This window comes from Crassostrea angulata, chromosome 2 (genome assembly GCF_025612915.1).
Source record: "Crassostrea angulata isolate pt1a10 chromosome 2, ASM2561291v2, whole genome shotgun sequence".
Lineage (NCBI taxonomy): Eukaryota > Metazoa > Mollusca > Bivalvia > Ostreida > Ostreidae > Magallana > Magallana angulata.
Window position 1 is genome coordinate 17752170 of NC_069112.1, and position 19036 is coordinate 17771205.

Sequence of the window (19036 nt, forward strand, 5' to 3'; positions counted from 1 at the left end):
TATTTCTTTTGAGCAATAAATATATTTAGTAGTATTTCTTGTTAATTCAATGAATAAGTATTTTTTCCTGTGAATACTAGTATCAATTTAATTTCATTAATCAATATTTTTTCGTGTTTTGTTAAAATTAATTCTTACTAACAAAGTCAAAGGAAAAATCCGAAGGGACCCAAAGGAAACGAAGAGCGATCTTATAAAAGCGTGTCCAAAGCGTGTGAAAAGCGAGCAAATCGTTTCGTGCGAGAATCGTTTCGTGTAAACCGTTCAGTGTTTCGTGTAAATCGTTTAGCGTTTCGGGCAAAGCGTGCAGCGTTTCGTGTAGACCGTTCAGCGTTTCTTGTAAATCGTTTAGCGTTTCGTATGAACCGTTCAGCGTTTCGTATGAACCGTTCAGCGTTTCGTATGAACCATTTAGCGAGCGTGTAGCGAACGTGCAGCGAGCGTGTTGTGTAGTAGTACGTTTCAGGGTCTGTAGCTTATATTCCTTTGTCTTTGTTTTATTACGGCATGTTCCTAGTTTATGAGCTCTATCAAGCACTAAAATACAAAATAACTTGTTAACTTTTAAATTACTGGATTTTATTTTATCAAAAATACTTCTAAGTGTGCACAATGAACTCCTAAATCATTCCACCGAGTCTCAAAAACTGACTGTCAAGAATACCCCGTTTGCCAAGGTACCCACCTGAGTTTATGAGGCAGGACAAATTTAAAGGACTTTGACCCCCTTATAACCAGAAACATAGATAACATAATGTTATTTATGTCTCTGTTATAACCCAGGATTCATCTCCAGTAATCCAATGCCCGCCGGACCTACGCGGATGCCAATCCTCAGATAGCCAACCTGTATATTTAGAAAGTCTATGCATGTAGGTCAGGGACAGCATAATGCTAGACCAGTGAATGCAGTTGATTTTCAGGTTTCACTCACCCAGGTCACTATGTCTCATTTGCTTATCCACAGTCTCAGCTAATAAGATAATAACCACCGTTATAATTGGCATTCACCAGTCCCCTGCACCAGTACCTTAGGTTCTCTCCAACACTTGTGGAGGGGGGGGGGGAATAGTAGAGGTTTGCTGTAATATCATGAGCGCTGCCCGGTGTCGTATAATTAAGGTTCAACCCGTTAATTTGTCCGGCCGGACCTTTAATGTTAACATATAAGGTCCGCCTTTTCCTTATAAGATAAGGTTCTACCTGCTTTTTAAATAAATAATCACAGCTATCTATACATTATTGTAGGAAATATTACAATGTTTATGTGTAGTTGTTGAAAAAAAACCGCCCAGAAGCTCCTTTACCGCTTGTTTTCGTTTTGTAAGTGAAAGTAGAACTTCATGTAGCAAACGTGCGTGCTGACGAAGAAGGATTTATATTCGCTTTTTGCCGGTGTAATGAAGAATAATGACCCCCGTAGAATAATGACCGGGGTTCATTTTTCGACGTAGATTAATGACCCCCGGTCATTATTCTACGTAGAAAAATGACCCTTTTGCCTGAAGAATAAGTGTCATTTTCATAAAAATGAGCACACTCCACATGAAGAAACGTGACCCCTGTAAAATAATGACCCCTTTGTAGATTAAAGTTTTTCAGTATATTTTTTTTTATTATTTTTGCAATAGTCTTTACACTATTGTAATTTTTACTGCTGCAGTTTACAGAAAGTAACAGAAATTATAATTCATATTCAAATAAACTTAAAGTGAGAGAAGGGATATATCTAAGAAAATAAAAAAATCCCTCCGTTATAACAAGACATTGGCGTATTGCATCGGGGGATGGTTGTCATCTTAAAGGGGCATGGTTACGATTTTAGTCAAAAATTATTTTTCCGATTTTAATGTTAATAATGCTTCAGTAAGGCATTTTTAATAGACAACCAAAACTTGAGTGTCATTTGTTGAGTTATAAGCAAGTCACTTGCAATTCTTTGCTATGTAAACAAAGATTTTGTTTACATTTTAATTTGTAGTGAAAATTCCAATTTTAAATCTAATGAATGTTTCAAACGCAAGGAACTGTTACATGTTTAACATGAAGAAAACAAAACCCTGGGTATTTTTTCTTCAGAAAAAACCAATTATATTTCAGCTAGGAGGTTCATTATTCTACGTCGAAAAATGACCCCCGGTCATTATTCTACGGGGGTCATTATTCTTCATTACACCGGTTCATCAAATGATGTACTTTGAAGATGTCTTGATTTATGCTTTATGAAAAGGTAGGTTTTTCACGTATGTTTCATAAATACATTTAATTTTGTTTAATATAAAATTATGAAAAGGATAATGTTGGCCTATGTCTCATGCAATTTTAGCCTGTCCCGCAAGAGGGTGGGCAGGTTAACATAATGAATGCTGGAGAAAATGTACCCAGGAGAAAACGTACCCAATTTATAGGGTACGTTTTCTCCAGGAGAAAACGTATCCGGGTACGTTTTCTCCAAGAGAAAACGTACCCTATGAAAATAATAAATAATGGTTTTCATAGATATTCTTAAATGAAACAAAATAAAATATACAATGAACATTTGTATCATTTGTTGTTGTTGTTTTTAAATGCATAGTCACGTACTTAAATTATTAAGATAATTATTTGTAACATACACATACACGAACATGGCCTGAGCAGTTTAATTAGTCGACAATTAATACACCATAAACGAAACCGTTAAATGATAAGTTTTTATTGCAATCTCATTTGGAGAACTAAATGATGAGTATGTCAAGAAGTCGATATCGCGTTATTTTAAACATTTTTTGGAAATTTATCTATAGAACAAAGTTGCTTAATAAAACCAAGTCTACTGAAGTCTTTTAAATATTTGTTTGATTCATATATATGGAAACTACTACGAAATGTAACATTGAACAGTCAATTTGCTTCCGACGCCACTAACATGTATAATGTGTGGAGAGTGAATATTTCTACCTCCTGCGCGGGGAGGCAATACATAATATTACATAATAATTAATTAACTGCTCAGGTATTTAATTGATTATCATTATAATTAAAATTAGGGGATCTCGCATAGAGAAACTCAAATTGGTAAGGCTACCGATAAATGGATAATTAGAAGAAGTAGACTGATAACACTTTATGACAGGTAATGTAAACTAAACTTAAAGTTGCTACAATTATTAAAAAGATATTATTCATAAAATGAATATATTTCTATACATTTATGCATTTAAATTTGCATAAAAGTAGCATTTGAAAATCATTTAATATGTCCAACCCCTTTAAAATTATAAAGTATTAAATTCATATATCTATAAAACTCTTACATTTCTAGATATTAATTATGAAAATAGTATTTAAAAGTATTAAAAACTATTAAGTAGTATAATTATAATTTGCATAGGGTACGTTTTCTCTTGGAGAAAACGTACCCGGGTACGTTTTCTCCTGGGTACGTTTTCTCTTGGGTACGTTTTCTCCTGATACCAACATAACCGGTAAATAAAAAATAATCCGCAGTTTTTGCATCAGGATCTCTTCACCTAACATTTGTGATCTTTTGTTATTGAATTTTATGTAATAAAAAATTTATTAAAAAGTTAGATTTTACATCATAATTTTAGTCATTTTACATTGTAGACTGGTCTACTTGTACTCAAAGTGTTCAAGCCAGTATGATTATAATACATAACATAACAACCCCCCCCCCCACCACCACCACTCTAAAGTAAATACATTGCATATTATATATGTATATATAACTATAGCCATTATATTCCACCTTTAAGAATCATTTCACTGAGTTGTGCAAGTAATTGTAAATCTTCAATTTATTTGTTGTCATAAGCCAGTATAATTGTTGGTCATTGTCCATGTATTGAAAATTTTTACTAGAGTCATTAGCTTAATTGTACAGAATATCTCTTAATGCCTTATTACGATCACATGACAATAAAACAAAATTTTATCATCCACTGATTTGACATTACATCTAAATATAATTACAGTATCTATCTTGTCAAGGAATGTCTTGATATCGTTCTCTTTCAATATTTAAAATCTATGAGCGGAAATGCGAAAACGAGTTAAACTTCTCCTCTGCTCAATTTTTAAGTTATCTTTGGTAGTTTGCCAAAATTATGCTTAAAAGTGCTGTAGTAACTTAGTTGTTTGTCAGCGTGTACATTGAATTTAGAATTCCATTCTTTAAGATAGTATTTAAATAGACAGTCTCTAAGTGCCGTTTTGAATTTTTGTATTGTTACTGACAGTAAATTTTTTATGCCATCAATGCTGTTAGTTAAAAATTAAATTGAGCCATATCAGGAGGGAGTATTCTGTTCAAACAACTGTTGTGATTCACAATAAGCATTATACAAGAGTGGAAAGGATTGCCTTTGATTCTTTAGTCTTTAGCCCCCCCCCCCCCCCTTGCATGTGATAAATGGAATTTTTTCATCATTTCTTTTTCTTTTTGCTTGCAAAGATTTTTTGGATGAGGCTGCCATCCGCCAACCCAACCCCCTTTAAAAAAAGGCGATGCTACGTGTACGTTCCTGGAAATCACCGCAATTTTAGTGAATAAAACAAATGTGAGCATTCATCCAAATGAGTGCAAGTTACAGCTGTTTCCTGTATCTGAAAAAATGTCCTTATTCTTCAGCTGATCTTAAGCTTAGCCTTTGCAAGATTTTGAGAGGATTTTGGTCATTTCAGCAGATTTACAATAACTTCAATTTGAGTAATTTCCACTTATCAGTGCTTATTATGACGTCAAAGCTGACGTTGGTTAAGTGTTGCCTGACTCTTTAAACCCCCCCTGAGAATTAAAAGTACGCAAAGTATACTGTTTTATTTACTTTAAAAAAGCATGATGTTCTTAAAAAAACTACACATCTAATAGCGAGCGCAGCGAGGCGGCGCGAAGCGCCGCTCGCGTAGCGAGCTCCATAGACAACGTGTACGAACGGAGACAATTCGAGTTGATATCTGCACATTGTTCAAAGAAATTTTTATGAGGCCACGTGAAAAAGTTCCACATATCCCAATAATCATTTGCGTTGCATAGCAACAGGGTGGAACAGGAAGCGTTTCTACGGAAAATTCTTACCTGTAAATTGCATATACATCATTTTCATTTAACAATAAAAAATCCTTTTAAAACATTAAAGTAAACAACACATATGCTTACGTAAAACACTGTACCTATCTGAACTTTTGCTGACATAGGACGTCATATCCTTCCCCGAATTTGTCCCACAATTTACGAAAACTGTCAAGCGCAAAAGTTAAGTATGATGTCACAGTGATCTCGGGCTATATAATTTCCAGCAATAAATTTAGAGGTGGATCAAGCATCTGTACTGAATGTAACGTGTAGAAAGTACTCAGTATCAATGTTAACGGTGACTCTTTGGCTGATTAGTTTTGTTTTGATTTTTTTTTTTTGCTCAGTAAATACACATGCAAGTTCCATGTTAAATCTACTTTCATATTGATCCAAACATTTGTGCATACGTTAGGTAGGTGATAAAAAATTATTTAAAAAGAAAAGAAAAAAGAAAAGTCCAATCATTATTAGATCTACGTGCAGCCACGTCATTTTGGAATGAATAAATAAATGAAAATATTTAAACTGTTAAAATATCTACATGTATTTGTTATAGTTGCATATGTGGCCAAACCTTATAATTATAATAATGAATAATAATTAAATAATAATATTGGATAACACACTTTGAAATGTCTACAACGCTTATATAGCGTACAAAAATTAAAAAGATTAAAAACAAAATTGATGTCACAGAGGAAAGTAATTAAAAGACATATAACAACAAGGAACAAAATGAGAAATAACACAGACACACAATTTATTGTTTACTGATTTTAATGATCATTATTAAAAGGTAAAGGGAATGATAAAACATAATTGTATTTACATTAAAAAAAAACCAAACGGCTTTGTGTTTATCTGTATATTTTAATAAGTCTGTTTAACATTTTATTACTGCCCATTGGTAGTTTGTTTAAGTGTATAAGCCTTGGAATAAAAGTTTAATAACTTTGGGTTCTTTGCGGCGGTAAAAGTTTTCAAACAAAGCCCAAGTTTTTTGGTTAGGGCAAGTCCACTGGTTGCATTTATCAATGATAACAAATGTGTGGTTCCTTCTGCGCTCGCCCCAACGGTCACACCGTAAAACATATTATGTTTCTCAAAAGTTTTACTTTGATTTTCGCGAGAACGTGAGGTTGGAAACCATTGGTTCTATTTACACACGCCTTGTCGGTAGAGCTCGCTTCGCGCCGGCGCTGAAAGCCGGCGAGCTGTGCTTGCTATAACTCAAATATTAGAACTTCAAGGTATTTATCCAGAGAGTTGAAGTACATGAATATAATTCTACTATTAAAAACTTAAAAGCTTGGTGGAAAGGGCCTAAAGGGATAAATTAAATAAAATTGTTAATACTTATTTATGATTAAAATGTTAACGCATATGGTTTTATTCGGTTACATTTATTTTGTATGTTGTATTGTTTGTCATTGAACTAGCAAAAAGGACAGATAATACTGTGCATAAAAAGTATTGTCTGTCCTTTTATAATAATAACATATAATAATATAATATCATAATAATGACAAATCCAAACTCATTCCATAGTTTAACATGCTCTTATATCAACATACCAGTATATTTAAATGCAGAATGGTTAAAATATTAATTAATGAAATTATCACCCAAAATATTAATCAATGAAATTATCACCCTCCTTGTGCATCCAGATTCTTGTTGAATCTGCGTATCTTAAGTGTTTACCTTCTTATTACAAAATTTTTATAATTTTTATTATCTATAATAGACTGTGCCAATTTGTTGACTGTGATATTTTTGGAAACTAAGAAAAATATGTATATTATTATACAGACTTGTAATCAAATCTGACTTCAGTTATATTATTATGCCTGCTTACATAGAGTAAGAAACATTTATGAATTTGTCAATATAATTAATCGGTATTTTAAGATAAGATTGCATGTAAACAGAAATTGTCTATCCAATGTTCAAATGTGAAACTTAAATTGTTTGCAAACTTAAAGGAGATCGCGATTGATATCCGAAATTATACATTCAATTATCTCATTATTTCGAAATTATTTGTAATTTTATCAATTTAAACTCTAGGCTTATCATATTAACAATTCAAATATCATTGTTTACCACAGGACCAATTACGAGTCTCTTTGGATATGACTCACTTGATTCCTTATATTTATAGGGCAGTATATAATATAGAAAGTAAAGCATTAATTGATAATGCACACCTAAATATATTTCTCTCTCTATAAAAGTGTGTAAAATGTAAACGTTTTTCTTTTAATTTCATGCCATTAAATTAAAGTGTTATATTTTGTTCCACCCATCAGTAGAATGTTCGTTTTTATAAACATGATCATACAGTCGGACAGCTAGGCTGTGAGTTTAATCCCCATCGGAGTCACCTTATATGATAATTTTTTTCATATAATATCCTATACTTAGTTTTGTAAAGGTGCATAATACCTGCATGCATGCAATGCCATTAATTGAATGAAAAAAACTGTTTCAATATGTTCAACATGTTCACATTGATTTCATAATTATTGCAGAATACAAACAGTTACAGCTGTTTGGTTACATGATAATATATCTCTAATACCTACATGTAGTAATTTATGGTTTCTAATGGGTAAGGTAGACTCCTCTTGACATTCAATGGCACCCCTACCCCTACGAATATATCCACCTTGTGTTTTTATAACAATAATAGTTGCAATTTGGTGGTACACTGAATCCTCATGCACCTGTTGTTTTTATACCAATTATACTTGCAATTTGGTGGTACGCACTCTTCTTTTTCTCATTGGTCACTTTGACAATTGTCCAATTATATAACATTATTTAATCACTTGTCAAAAATTTGGGTCTTGGGATAAAGTTTCATTTAATTGTTATTCTATCTTTGCATCCCTGCAAAGTGACATCATGGAGAATCTCTGTAACGTCAGAAATTACCTTCTTAGCCACTCTTAGCTTACTGGTAGTGTCGGTAATGAAAAGCGCTTCATCAGAAAACAGAGTAAAGGTTCAAACTGAAAGATGGCAAGCTGGCAAGCTGCACAAAGTAAAGACAACAAGAAAAGGGTAGCTATAAATATGAAAAGTAATATATTTTTGCATGTACTTAATATCTATTCTTTTAAATAATAATGTCATACTAGTCAAGCTAAAATGTTAAGGCGACTGGATGCTCAAAATATCGATCAGATCTACCTAAAAAATATATTTATGATTTTTAACCATAAATTATATGATTTAATTTTTAAAAATTCAAATATTTTAGGTTTAATGAATATTGACTTTTGTTTTCGTTAGAACCCAAAGATCTCTTTGTTTTCATGGAGAGCCATGACTACTTCCACTCACTGCCCTCTAATGAAATAGATAAGCTAAAATACATTTTCTTTTATGAGACTTATTTTTGTATGAAGAAATTTATTGTTTTTATAATTAGTAAGCTTTCATATTCATAGTTGAATGTATTAAAAAAAAAATAATTCAACCCCCCCCTCCCAAAAAAAAAATCAATTTTAAATCAAAAGACACAACAGCTAGGTAACTACATACTCATCCCAAACTTAAAGGTTAATTTAGTATCCACTCAGTTAAAACAAATAAATTATATAAATATATGTATATATCATGCATGATATGTTACTGCACTTATTGAATGAAAATAGAGGAAAAATCTGTGAAAAGGAACCCAATTTTTTTTCATATCAGTAATATTTAAATATAAAATATACTATGATTACTAGTTCACATAATTTGAATGTCTGTCATTTCTGCTGTGCATGTAATCTAGAAAGAGTGACAATGAGTAAAACTCTTCTAAAAATGGTGTGTAAGTTTCACAATTTAAAACATTATCTTAAAAAATTGTTTGATTCTAATCTGAATGTGTATCAAAGTCTAATTTTGATATGTGATACATTAATCCTTCAATTTATTATTTACCACTATTTGCATGCTAAAATTATTGATGTGATATGGGTGAAACAAATTTTAATACTCTATTTTATACATTCAGTTCTAATTTCCCTAAATTTGATAATTAAAAATTGTTAGAAAGTATAGAAGTTTTGCAAATTTCACTATTGTCAATAATATTTGCAAGGAGGTTCACATTACAGAGAATTGATAACAAAAACTAGTGTGTGAACATATATCTTTTCCTATGTATCTATAATTTAAAACGTTCTATAATTGAACCCATCTAGTGCAGAGTATACAAATACCTTAAACTCACAACATTCTTGTATAACCAGGGTTTTTTTTTTTTAAATAAAAGCTAGACTACTGTACTCTGTCGGAAAGACCGAAATTTGTAAGAATGAAGATATTTAAAGAGATTTCCTTCACCTAATGATAGCTAGATTATATGTTATCATAAAATGAACCATATCTTTGAAATATTGGTAGATCTTCAAAATGGTTAGTTTGTTGATTATTTAACCTCCTTTATTAGATAACTTTTAATAGCTATTATCCTATTTGTTCCCTTTTTGCACACATTTGAAAATCTAGTGAAGAAAAGTATCGTGTGCAAAACGGGGATTTTTAAAGATTAGATAAATACTTTGCTATGCTTATATATCTAAGGATATTTTATACTACTTTTCAATTTTTCATGAACTTGGAATACAGTATTGGAAAATGACATTAAAGGACATTAACTATATGCATAATGAATTTGTACTCCTTAGTTTAACCCATAATGTCCTAACAATATAAATCAACTACTTCTTTGTAACCATTACCAGTACGTCACTGTATTTAAAGAAGTCAGAGTAATGCTCTACATCATAATTCAGATTTTACAATATTGGTTTGACTTTTACATAGCATATATTAGATATCCAGTATTGATATTGCTTATGCTTTTATTGTAAAGAATGTGTAAATAGATAATAAGCAATTAGAATGGTGTTGTTTATATTAAATCAGAGAGAGAAATGATTGAAGTTACATTGTTGAGTGTTGACAGGCCTACAAGCAGAATATACTATAACAACATGTGATTTTTACGAAAAATTTTCTTCCTGGTCTGCTTGGCTTAGAGCGTATGCCCTGAAAAGTATTCTGACAACAGATCATTTGTTTTACTAAAACTTTTTTTAATATGTTAGTGTACTATGGGTACAGTTTGCGCAAAGATATTGATGTGATATGGTTAGAGCCAATGTTTATATTCTTTTTAATTAATCCAGTTCTAATTCCCAAGTAATTGATATTTGAGTTTAAAAAGTCGACGTTTTCCAAATTTCATATTTTCAATAATTTTCATGTATTGTTTATCTTTAATTTAAGAGTAGGCTATCCTAATTGATTCAGCTCATTGAGTGCAGAGTGTATACTTGTGTAGGACTACCTTAAGGTCAGACCTTTTCATAAAATGGTCTATAAAATTGGGTCCAATTTTCAAAAGATTAGTCAAATAAAACATTTCGGTACAACTATTGATATGCATTACCTTCTTCAAAACTGTTCAGCCATTAATTAATATTTCAATAAGGCATACCTTTTCTTGTGTGTGATATCCCCTGAATCAAAAATTCAAAATGTTATCAAATTACATGAAAATATTAATATTATCCAGTGTCTTTGTCTGATAACACTATGAATAGATTTTGTAACAAGTGTGAGTCAAATATTATACAAATGTGGAAATATAAAGTTCAACATAACGGAATTATAAGTATCATTATGATTATTAATGTTTTGCAAGTTTCTCGAAGTTAACAAGCTCATCAGAGAAAATTAAGTAATATAGTCCTATATGATCAATTTTCTGAGATAAGGAATTGCAAGATACTAGGAGAAAGCGAAGAAAAGTTTGAAATGACTAATTGCATCTGTCAAGATAAAAGAAACTTTATTAAAGTTTTATACACAGAAATGCTCGGCATGCTAAATGAGGGTAAATGTGTCACGATGTGTTTTAATATTTCATTCAAACAAATGAAAAAAAAATCATTTGATACAGAAATTGTAAATGTATTTATGTATTTAGAAAAATAAAATTCTAAAAAATACATCTCATATTGCTTACATTAGGTAACATATTTATATTGGTCACCTGATCACTCAACCAAAATTTTAAAGAGGTATTGTTCCTTTTCCCTATATCCCCTACACCTGTGCTTGGATGGAAAGTACCTGTTTAGACAGTTACTATAAATAGTTTCAAATACCGGTACATGTTGCAATATGATTTTTGAAACCTAAATACTGATTTTATAATGGTGTCTGTAACAATTTTTTTGTCATAAATTCAAGAAACACTGTGTATAAGGTCAGTTCATATTCTGAACCGTGATAATTAATTTCAAGCAAAGTACAATGAATCTAGTTAGTGTAAAAAGAGTATATGTATAGTGTTATTGAAGAGATATGTTTATATTGGGTGTGCCCATACTCAGTCTGAATTAAACAAGTAATTAGGAGAAAAAAATCAGAAGATTAGATACATGTAATTTATACTATCTATTCTTTCCATGCTTCAATTTAGTGAAAACAAAAATATTTATTATTTGGTGGTAATGATCCAGCGACCACATAATCAAAAGGACCTCTCAATACCACTAGACAACAATTTCAAAGGATGTCTTTTTGATATACATGAATGTGGCAATATTCATGATTGTATTAGAAAAGTCACTAATGGCAATATTTGTTTAAGTTCCTGTACAAAGACCACGTTAAACCAAAACTAATTCAATGTTAATGTGTACTACAGTATACCTGTAGAACATAATTTTAATAAGATTTCTTTGGTTAAGAGTGGTTCAAATTGTCAAAGTTCAACTTTTTAAGGGCTCTGCTCTGTAGGTGCCCTAGAGTGATCAGTCGGTCCATCTGTCTGTCTTTCCGTCCGTCCGTACACACACATTCTTTTCTCATTGTTTTGTGACTTGCAAAGACCGATCCTTTCATTTTTGAATGAAAATGAATGAGAATGGATTGAATTATGTAAATGAATTGGATAAAGGCCAGATGGTGATGCAGTTTCAAAAGTTGAATATTGAAAAGCTAAAGCATGAGATGTGAAAATTGATTGGGTTGTTTTTTTTGTTTAAATGCCCTTTGGGAAGAGTTTGTCTCCTGGTGATGCTTGTTTTTGTTAATATATGAAAACATATCCACATTTTAATATCTTGAAAGTTAACAAATACATGTATTTGAAAATTATTTCATATCAGAGTCTTTGACCTTTTCAATATCTGGCCATGCACTCTATTATGATCTTATTAATAAAGTTTTTCACCAAAATTAAAGGTGTCATATAGTCCTTTTTGAAAGATCTTAGGCAGGGAGGTAGTTGTATATACAATATTGAAATTTTTTTCAGAATGAAACTTAATTATATAAATGCATATCTGAGATTCCTCCGACAGGTCTGTGTAAATGAGCTATGGTACTCAGGTTACCGTTAAAACCTGTTGGCCTCTTGTTTACAATTCTAAAAATTTTTATTTTTGTGTCACAAACATGACTCATAAATTTTAGTTACTCTAATTAAGGTAGTCCATCTTTTGAGTTCACCTTAGCTGAATGGTTGAAGTGAGGTTTTCTGATCAAAATTAGTCTGTTGTCTGTCGTTGTCATTAATGTAGTTGTCGCAAACTTTTCACAATTTCATCTTCTCCAGAACCACTGGGCCACTTTCAGACAAACTTAGCACAAAGTATCATTGGGTCAAGGGGATTAAAGCTTGTTCAGATGAAGGACCAGGCTCTGTTTAAAGGGGAGATAATTAAGAATTTTTGAAAAAAGTTGATTTTTTTCAAAAATATTCCTCTCAAAAACCATTTAGCCAGAAAAGCTGAAACAAATGGTTGGAAACTTCCTCATAAAGTGTAGATTCAAATTTGTTCAAATCATAATCCTGGGAGAAAGGATTGGGCCACACTCGGGGGTGTGTGAATTTTTACAGGAATATATATAGAAAAGCTGAAACTTGTGTGGAAGCGTCCGCAGATAGAGTAGATTCAATATTGTTCAAATCATGGTCCCAGGGGGTAGGGTGGGGCTACATTGGGGAGATTAATTTTTACAAAGGATTATGTAGTGTAAAACTTTGTAAAATCTTCTATATAACCAGTAACCCAGAAAAACTGTTACTTGTGGAAAGCATTCTAAGGTAGTTTAGTTTCATTTAGTTTGTTCAAATAGATCCCTTGGGATAGGATTGAGCCACAATGTTGGGGGAAGGAAGGGGTATAGAACTTTTTTTACAAAAGAATTTATAAAAAAAAAAAAGAAGGGTCACTGGGGCCACAAAAGGGCCGGGGTTTCAAATAGGAATAGAGAAAAATATTCTTACAAATACTAAAACAACAAAAGGGGCTTGGTACTTACCATAAAAATATGTGGATGAAAAGTTGCAGATTTTTTTTAACTTTTTGTGCAAGATTTACTCTACTTAATTGTCAAGATATTTTGAACTAGATACTGTACTGATGATTTGAACAGAGTTAAGGCAATTGTTGCTCAGGTGAGTGATGTGGCCCTTGGGCCTCTTGTTTTTGTATTGTTGGCATTAAAATCATTATTCTTAAGTAACAGTTTTTTTCTTAGGAACAAGATCTCCGTCCTGGTTATCTTTGATGATGAGGAACAGCTGAACATTCTTAAAGAATGTCATGATGATAATGGTCACAAAGGTATCATATCTGTCATTAACACGATTGAAGCCAGATATTTTTGGCCAAAGTTGACTAACCAAGTGAAGGAATATGTACTGTAAGTATAACATGTACACGAAAGATGATTGTAATCAATGATTTTAGCCCAGTGTCTGCTGGTTATAACTTTTCCAGGGACATACATAATTTTTACGTAACAATTATTATCCTTAGTCACCAAAAAACCCCTTGAATACAAAACTCTTTGAAATAAAGAAAATTGAAATGCATCTAACCAAAGAGCTGGGTAAACTAGTACCCGCTATTGAGACCTGCAGGCCTGTGTTGTGTATGTAACTTCAGACAATTATCAATTACTTGTTCTTCAAAACCCTTTGCACTATTTTATTAGGTAAATGACAATGTAAAGCACACATTTCAGCTTTTAGGTGGTACAGGACACCTGCGTATTGTGGTGTAAACTCCCTTTTGAAATAAACAAAGTATAAATATACTATTTTCCCCCAAAATAATGTTACCTAACAGTGAAGTGCAATTGCAGGTTTGAGTGTTTACATGTTTGTGAGGGCATTTGGATCTGAAGTGTATTTTTGGTTATTTTACTACATTATGTATTGTTATATATGAATTTTCATTGGGGGCCGGGGGGGGGGGGGGGGGAGAGAGGGTCTGGACCCCTCACTTGCACCCCGTCTCTAAATCTCTGCACATGATGATGTACATGTAGGCACACAGAAGCAAATCTAAAGCCGGCAACCACCGCGGAGAGGGGGCATAATTTAATTTTGTTTGTAATAATCATATAGACCACTTTCTTTGACATGAAATGTTAAGATTATTGATTAACTTAAAATTCACATGCAAACAGTTTAACCCCAAATTGTACATAAAGTGTATTTTTATATGGTAAGGGATCTCATCCTTTCTGAAAATTGTAATTTTTAAATATATTACTGGAACTTGCATGTGGCCTTCATTTTTACAAAAACTGGTACAAAACAGTGTTATTTAGGGGGCGAACACTTGTTGCGGGTATTACTGTCTAATGACATTTAGTTTTAATTATTTGAGCAAAATCCACCCTACTTAGTTGTCAAGATATTTTGATTTTGATACTGTATAATGCTGATAAATCAGAGTTATGACTATTATTGCTCAGAAGAGGGATGTGGCCCCTTGGCCTCTTGTTTCTTTTATTCTAATGCTCTAGTGAAATAAATTTTGTCTTGCTTCTCGGGATTTTGAATGGTGGGGGGGTTATGAAAAACATGTATAGTATTGAAACTGAATGTATTGAATTAAGATCCTTAAAATCATGAGTTGTAAGTCTTCAGCATTAAAGAAATGTTTTCTTCTAACATAAGTTTCAGTAGGAAAACTAAATCTTTTATAATAAGTTTTTGTCAAGAATGTAAATTCTAAGGTTAGGGCTTAACCCACGAATACTACATATTAAAGATTGAGCCACCATTAATTCCAATGAATTCTGTTTGCAGAATTTGACGGAGATGATAATTGATAAAAATCCTAAACGATGTTTTTTTTGTATTAATATATATATATATATATATATATATATATATATATATATATATATATATATATATATATATATATATATATATATATATATATATATATATTTGATGGGCTTAAAATCTGAACACTGGTGATAGTTGTATCCAAATTTAGTCATTTTTGAGGCAAAATATTGCATAAAGGGTACCATATTGTATGGATAACTCTTCCAGCAGTTTTTAAGATAGGATGTTGATGTTTTGCAGATCGATTGTACCTACATCAGAGTTGTGCATATCGCTAGGAATTTGATTTTTGATAAGATATGTAAAAAATACTTCGTCATTTTTTGGGGGGAAAATTGCATATAGAGTACCCCATTTCTCTGGAAATGTAGATTTCATCAATTCAGGATTGACAAATGGATTGTGGAGACTGTTCAAACAAAAGAAAACCTGGTTTGCTGTCCCATTGACAGCTTTTCTCTTGTTTTAAATATATACTCATTTGTCTTTTCAAAATCCTGGTTGAGGGGGATTTGACACACCTTGTACACTCTCTTCCTTTCATCAACATATACAAGGCAATGCACTGTAATTATAATACCATATACGTATTGTACTGGTACTTATTGATTTTTTTTATAATGTACAGATCACTACAGAAGTTAGTCCAGGATGCTGACTCTTGGGATCTGCAACTCGATCCAGCCCTATTTGGGATTCTCCAGGCCATTTCCCGCACGACAAAGTATTCACCTTTCCAGATAGCATATGTAAGGTCTCCTACACTTCCGGCAGAGATGAAACTCAAAGAAATGGAAACACCGAAAGAAGCAACAGAAGACATTGTTGAAAACTTGATGAAGTACAGGAAAACTTTACACGACATAGTTGAGGAAAACATCAAGGATGCCCAGACGAAAATGAAAGAAGATCAAGGAAGAAAAGTTGCTGCCAAGAATTCGTTTGCACCTAGGGACATTGTGTATAGGAGGAATTGCCAGAAATTGCAAAGGAAACAGTCAAAGCTGAAAGAACTGAATTGGATTGGGCCATACACCATTTCTGATGTTTCATCCAAAGGAGTTGCAACTCTTATGGACAGATCCGGAACAGTGTTAAAATTGAAGTGCAGCGTTGGAAACCTCAAGTTAAAGAGGAGAAGACCAAGGCATTTGATGGATCGAGTGAAAAAGCCATCACCAGTGATGACAGTTTCCACAGAGGAAACCCAGAAAAATGAACATCAGAGTGATAGTGAGTGTCTTTTAAGATGGTGCAACATGAAGTTTAGCCAAATGAAGACGAGGCTTCTACGAGATCATCATCACCAGTTTTGTCAGATAGGACCCTGCAGGGAGTCGGAGGAAGACTGAAAGAATTCTTTGATGCAGGACATTTGGCAGCAATCCAAACTTCGGTGACATCCAAGGCACTACCAAAAATCACCTTTCCATTGCAAATCCCTGAGTGTCATGCCAACCCAAGACTGTCACTCACTGCTGATACACATGACGAGAATGAAGACTTTTACGACCATGTCTTCAAGATTCTTCTGGCGGAAGTGAAGACTGAAGATATTCACACCAATTTGTGTTCAGCAATGTTGGCAACGGCAGTTGTGGTGTCCTCGTATACTTCAAGGATGCTGCTTCATGAAACCATGGAGACAATCAATGAAGTTCCGAATCATCTGGAAAAAGGTGTCCCTAAGACCATTCCCCAAGTTGCCTGCATCGAAGAAATTGGTTATTGGCTCCAATTCCATTACAGGAAAAGATCTCCATTGCCTCGGTGGTCAGAATTGGCTGGATGATTCGGTATGTCAACAAGTCAACAACAAGTTGGAACATGATAAATAACAATTTATTCATATTTATTTAAATTTTTCAGTGTCTGTATGATAACACTACAAATCTATTTGTAATTATAGCCAAATACATTTCAGCAATGACTATTTGAATATTTAAATTGCACAATTTCTTAAAATTATATATAGATAGTTAATATGGAAGCATTCTTTGAATATTATGAGATGATAAAATAAGGTTTGTTGCGATCAAATCTTTCAAAAAGCAATAAGGGCTTTAATGTGTTTGATCACCTCATAGTACTCAAAGAATAATTCCTTATTTCTTAAACATGTGTTGACCTTTGTGCCTTAAATGAATGATTTTTTAATGATTTCAGATCATACATGCTTATCTTGGCCTCCTGCAGAGAGAGAGGACACTACTACAGAAAAATGAAGACTTCATTCTCCCTTGCTTTCTAATGGAGAAATGGACCAGGAGGGACTACCTTTCCTGGTTATACCCAAAGGTGAAGTTTTCCTCCTATGCCTTTATCCTGACGCCCATTTGCAGCAACCACCACTGGATTCTCTTGGTCGCCAGTGTGTCAAAGAAAACAGTTTTGGTGTTGGATCCCCTAGGACACCAACATCCGGACATCGAACACAAGTGGAGGTAAAATATGCTACTTTGTAATGCAGCTGCATGGTCTCACTATGAAAAGAAAACTTTTAGATTTTTACTTTTATTGTTTATATGATGCTTCAATAAGGTATTTCCAATGCTCTAAAATACGAATATGAAAATCTGTAAAATTAAGTAGAGATTCTTTGTTATGTTTACAAAGCTTGTTCTATGGATTTATTCACAATCTGGTTATGTATCCTGGTTAAAATTGTCTCAACATGATAACATCTATTTGCTAGTTGGTTTTGAACTTAAACAGTTTCTAGTGCTTGTCGCACTTAATTTGTATACTTATAGTTTTTTTATCAGCACTCAAAATGTAATAAAAAGTCATCAAAACGACCCGAACTTTGTTTACAAAAAAGTTTATTGTAAGATCTTGGTCTTGCTTAAGGAGGCTGGATGGTCAAGTACTAACCATCAGATCTACCTAAAATTTGAAGGAAAAGCTTGTTAAGATGTAAAGTATTATTTAGCAAAGTAAATGTCTAAAAAATGTCTTTTAAATTAGCATAGTTCCTTATATTTTTATATAGAGCTCTGCTTCTCAAAAAGTCTAAAATGGCCAACAAGCCCTCTTTAAAACTCTGTGACTAACACCCAGATATTGTTTTTTTATGTAAATCATTTAGGGAAGCAAGATAACATTTGTAGATATGATAATATCTTTCTTAACTGTTTAGGAAAGGAAAAAAGATAAAGGAAAATAGGAAAATATAATTTATAATTTGAACTAACATGTATTTATGGACTCTTGGCTCACTTATTTTACTCAGTGAATTACATTTTTGGATAAGTATTGAAAACACTATATGATAATGACAACTCATTTTATTAAACAAAGGATGTGGTAATCTCTTGTAGTTATTTATTTTCCTTTTTTCTTTGTAAAGGAAGTACATGTACACGAGGGAAAGATACATTCCGGAAGGGTTGGAAAAATGGAGCAGTGACCATCAAGCTGTAAGTCGTCAAAGAGAAGGCAACAGTTGTGGCGTCTTTGTTCTTATGATTAGTTATATAAAGCATTAACTTAGATTATGCCTATGAATGGTTTGTTTATGTAGAAATTTAAAGATAGATATATCATACTGTAAATTCCTTACTAAATGCGAGGAATTAATATCCGTGTAATCGCGAGAAGCATCCTTCGCGGATTTTAAAATCTCGCCATTATTTTCTGAGAGTTGAAAACTATAAGAAATAATTAGAAAAGTTCACCGTTCGCGATTTAATATTGTCGCAATTCGAAACAAACCAGCAGGATCCCGGAATTAAGTACTCGCGTAATATAAGGAATTCACAGTATTTAAAATATTACAA

The 19036-nt window shown here is 32.5% G+C and overlaps 2 protein-coding genes across 3 annotated transcripts; both read left to right on the forward strand.

Moving 5' to 3' along the window:
- The first annotated feature begins 2105 nt into the window (after positions 1 to 2105).
- On the forward strand, positions 2106 to 16609 carry LOC128172199 (uncharacterized). Of its 2 annotated transcripts, XM_052837981.1 has the most exons (3): positions 2106 to 2230; positions 13646 to 13810; positions 15886 to 16609. In XM_052837981.1, the coding sequence occupies exons 1-3, from the start codon at positions 2223 to 2225 to the stop codon at positions 16607 to 16609; spliced, it is 897 nt and encodes a 298-aa protein (XP_052693941.1). In that variant the 5' UTR covers positions 2106 to 2222. The 2 variants fall into 2 exon arrangements, with proteins under 2 accessions (XP_052693941.1, XP_052693942.1); XM_052837982.1 differs by lacking the exon at positions 13646 to 13810 and having other exon boundaries at positions 2176 to 2230.
- A 279-nt stretch (positions 16610 to 16888) lies between these two features.
- LOC128172204 (sentrin-specific protease 5-like) lies at positions 16889 to 18760 on the forward strand. The gene is made up of 3 exons (XM_052837985.1): positions 16889 to 17053; positions 17424 to 17701; positions 18607 to 18760. Exons 1-3 carry the CDS (start codon positions 16889 to 16891, stop codon positions 18743 to 18745), a joined length of 582 nt encoding a protein of 193 aa, XP_052693945.1. The 3' UTR covers positions 18746 to 18760.
- The last annotated feature ends 276 nt before the right edge of the window (positions 18761 to 19036 follow it).

Bases quoted from the DNA above. Each gene is read 5' to 3' on its own strand.
- LOC128172199 (XM_052837981.1), top strand. The intron at 13,811-15,885 runs GTAAGTATAACA...TATAATGTACAG, and splicing joins CAAGTGAAGGAATATGTACT to ATCACTACAGAAGTTAGTCC.
- LOC128172204 (XM_052837985.1), top strand. From the start codon at position 16,889: ATGAAACCATGGAGACAATCAATGAAGTTCCGAATCATCTGGAAAAAG. The intron at 17,054-17,423 runs GTATGTCAACAA...TAATGATTTCAG, and splicing joins AGAATTGGCTGGATGATTCG to ATCATACATGCTTATCTTGG. The intron at 17,702-18,606 runs GTAAAATATGCT...TTCTTTGTAAAG, and splicing joins GACATCGAACACAAGTGGAG to GAAGTACATGTACACGAGGG.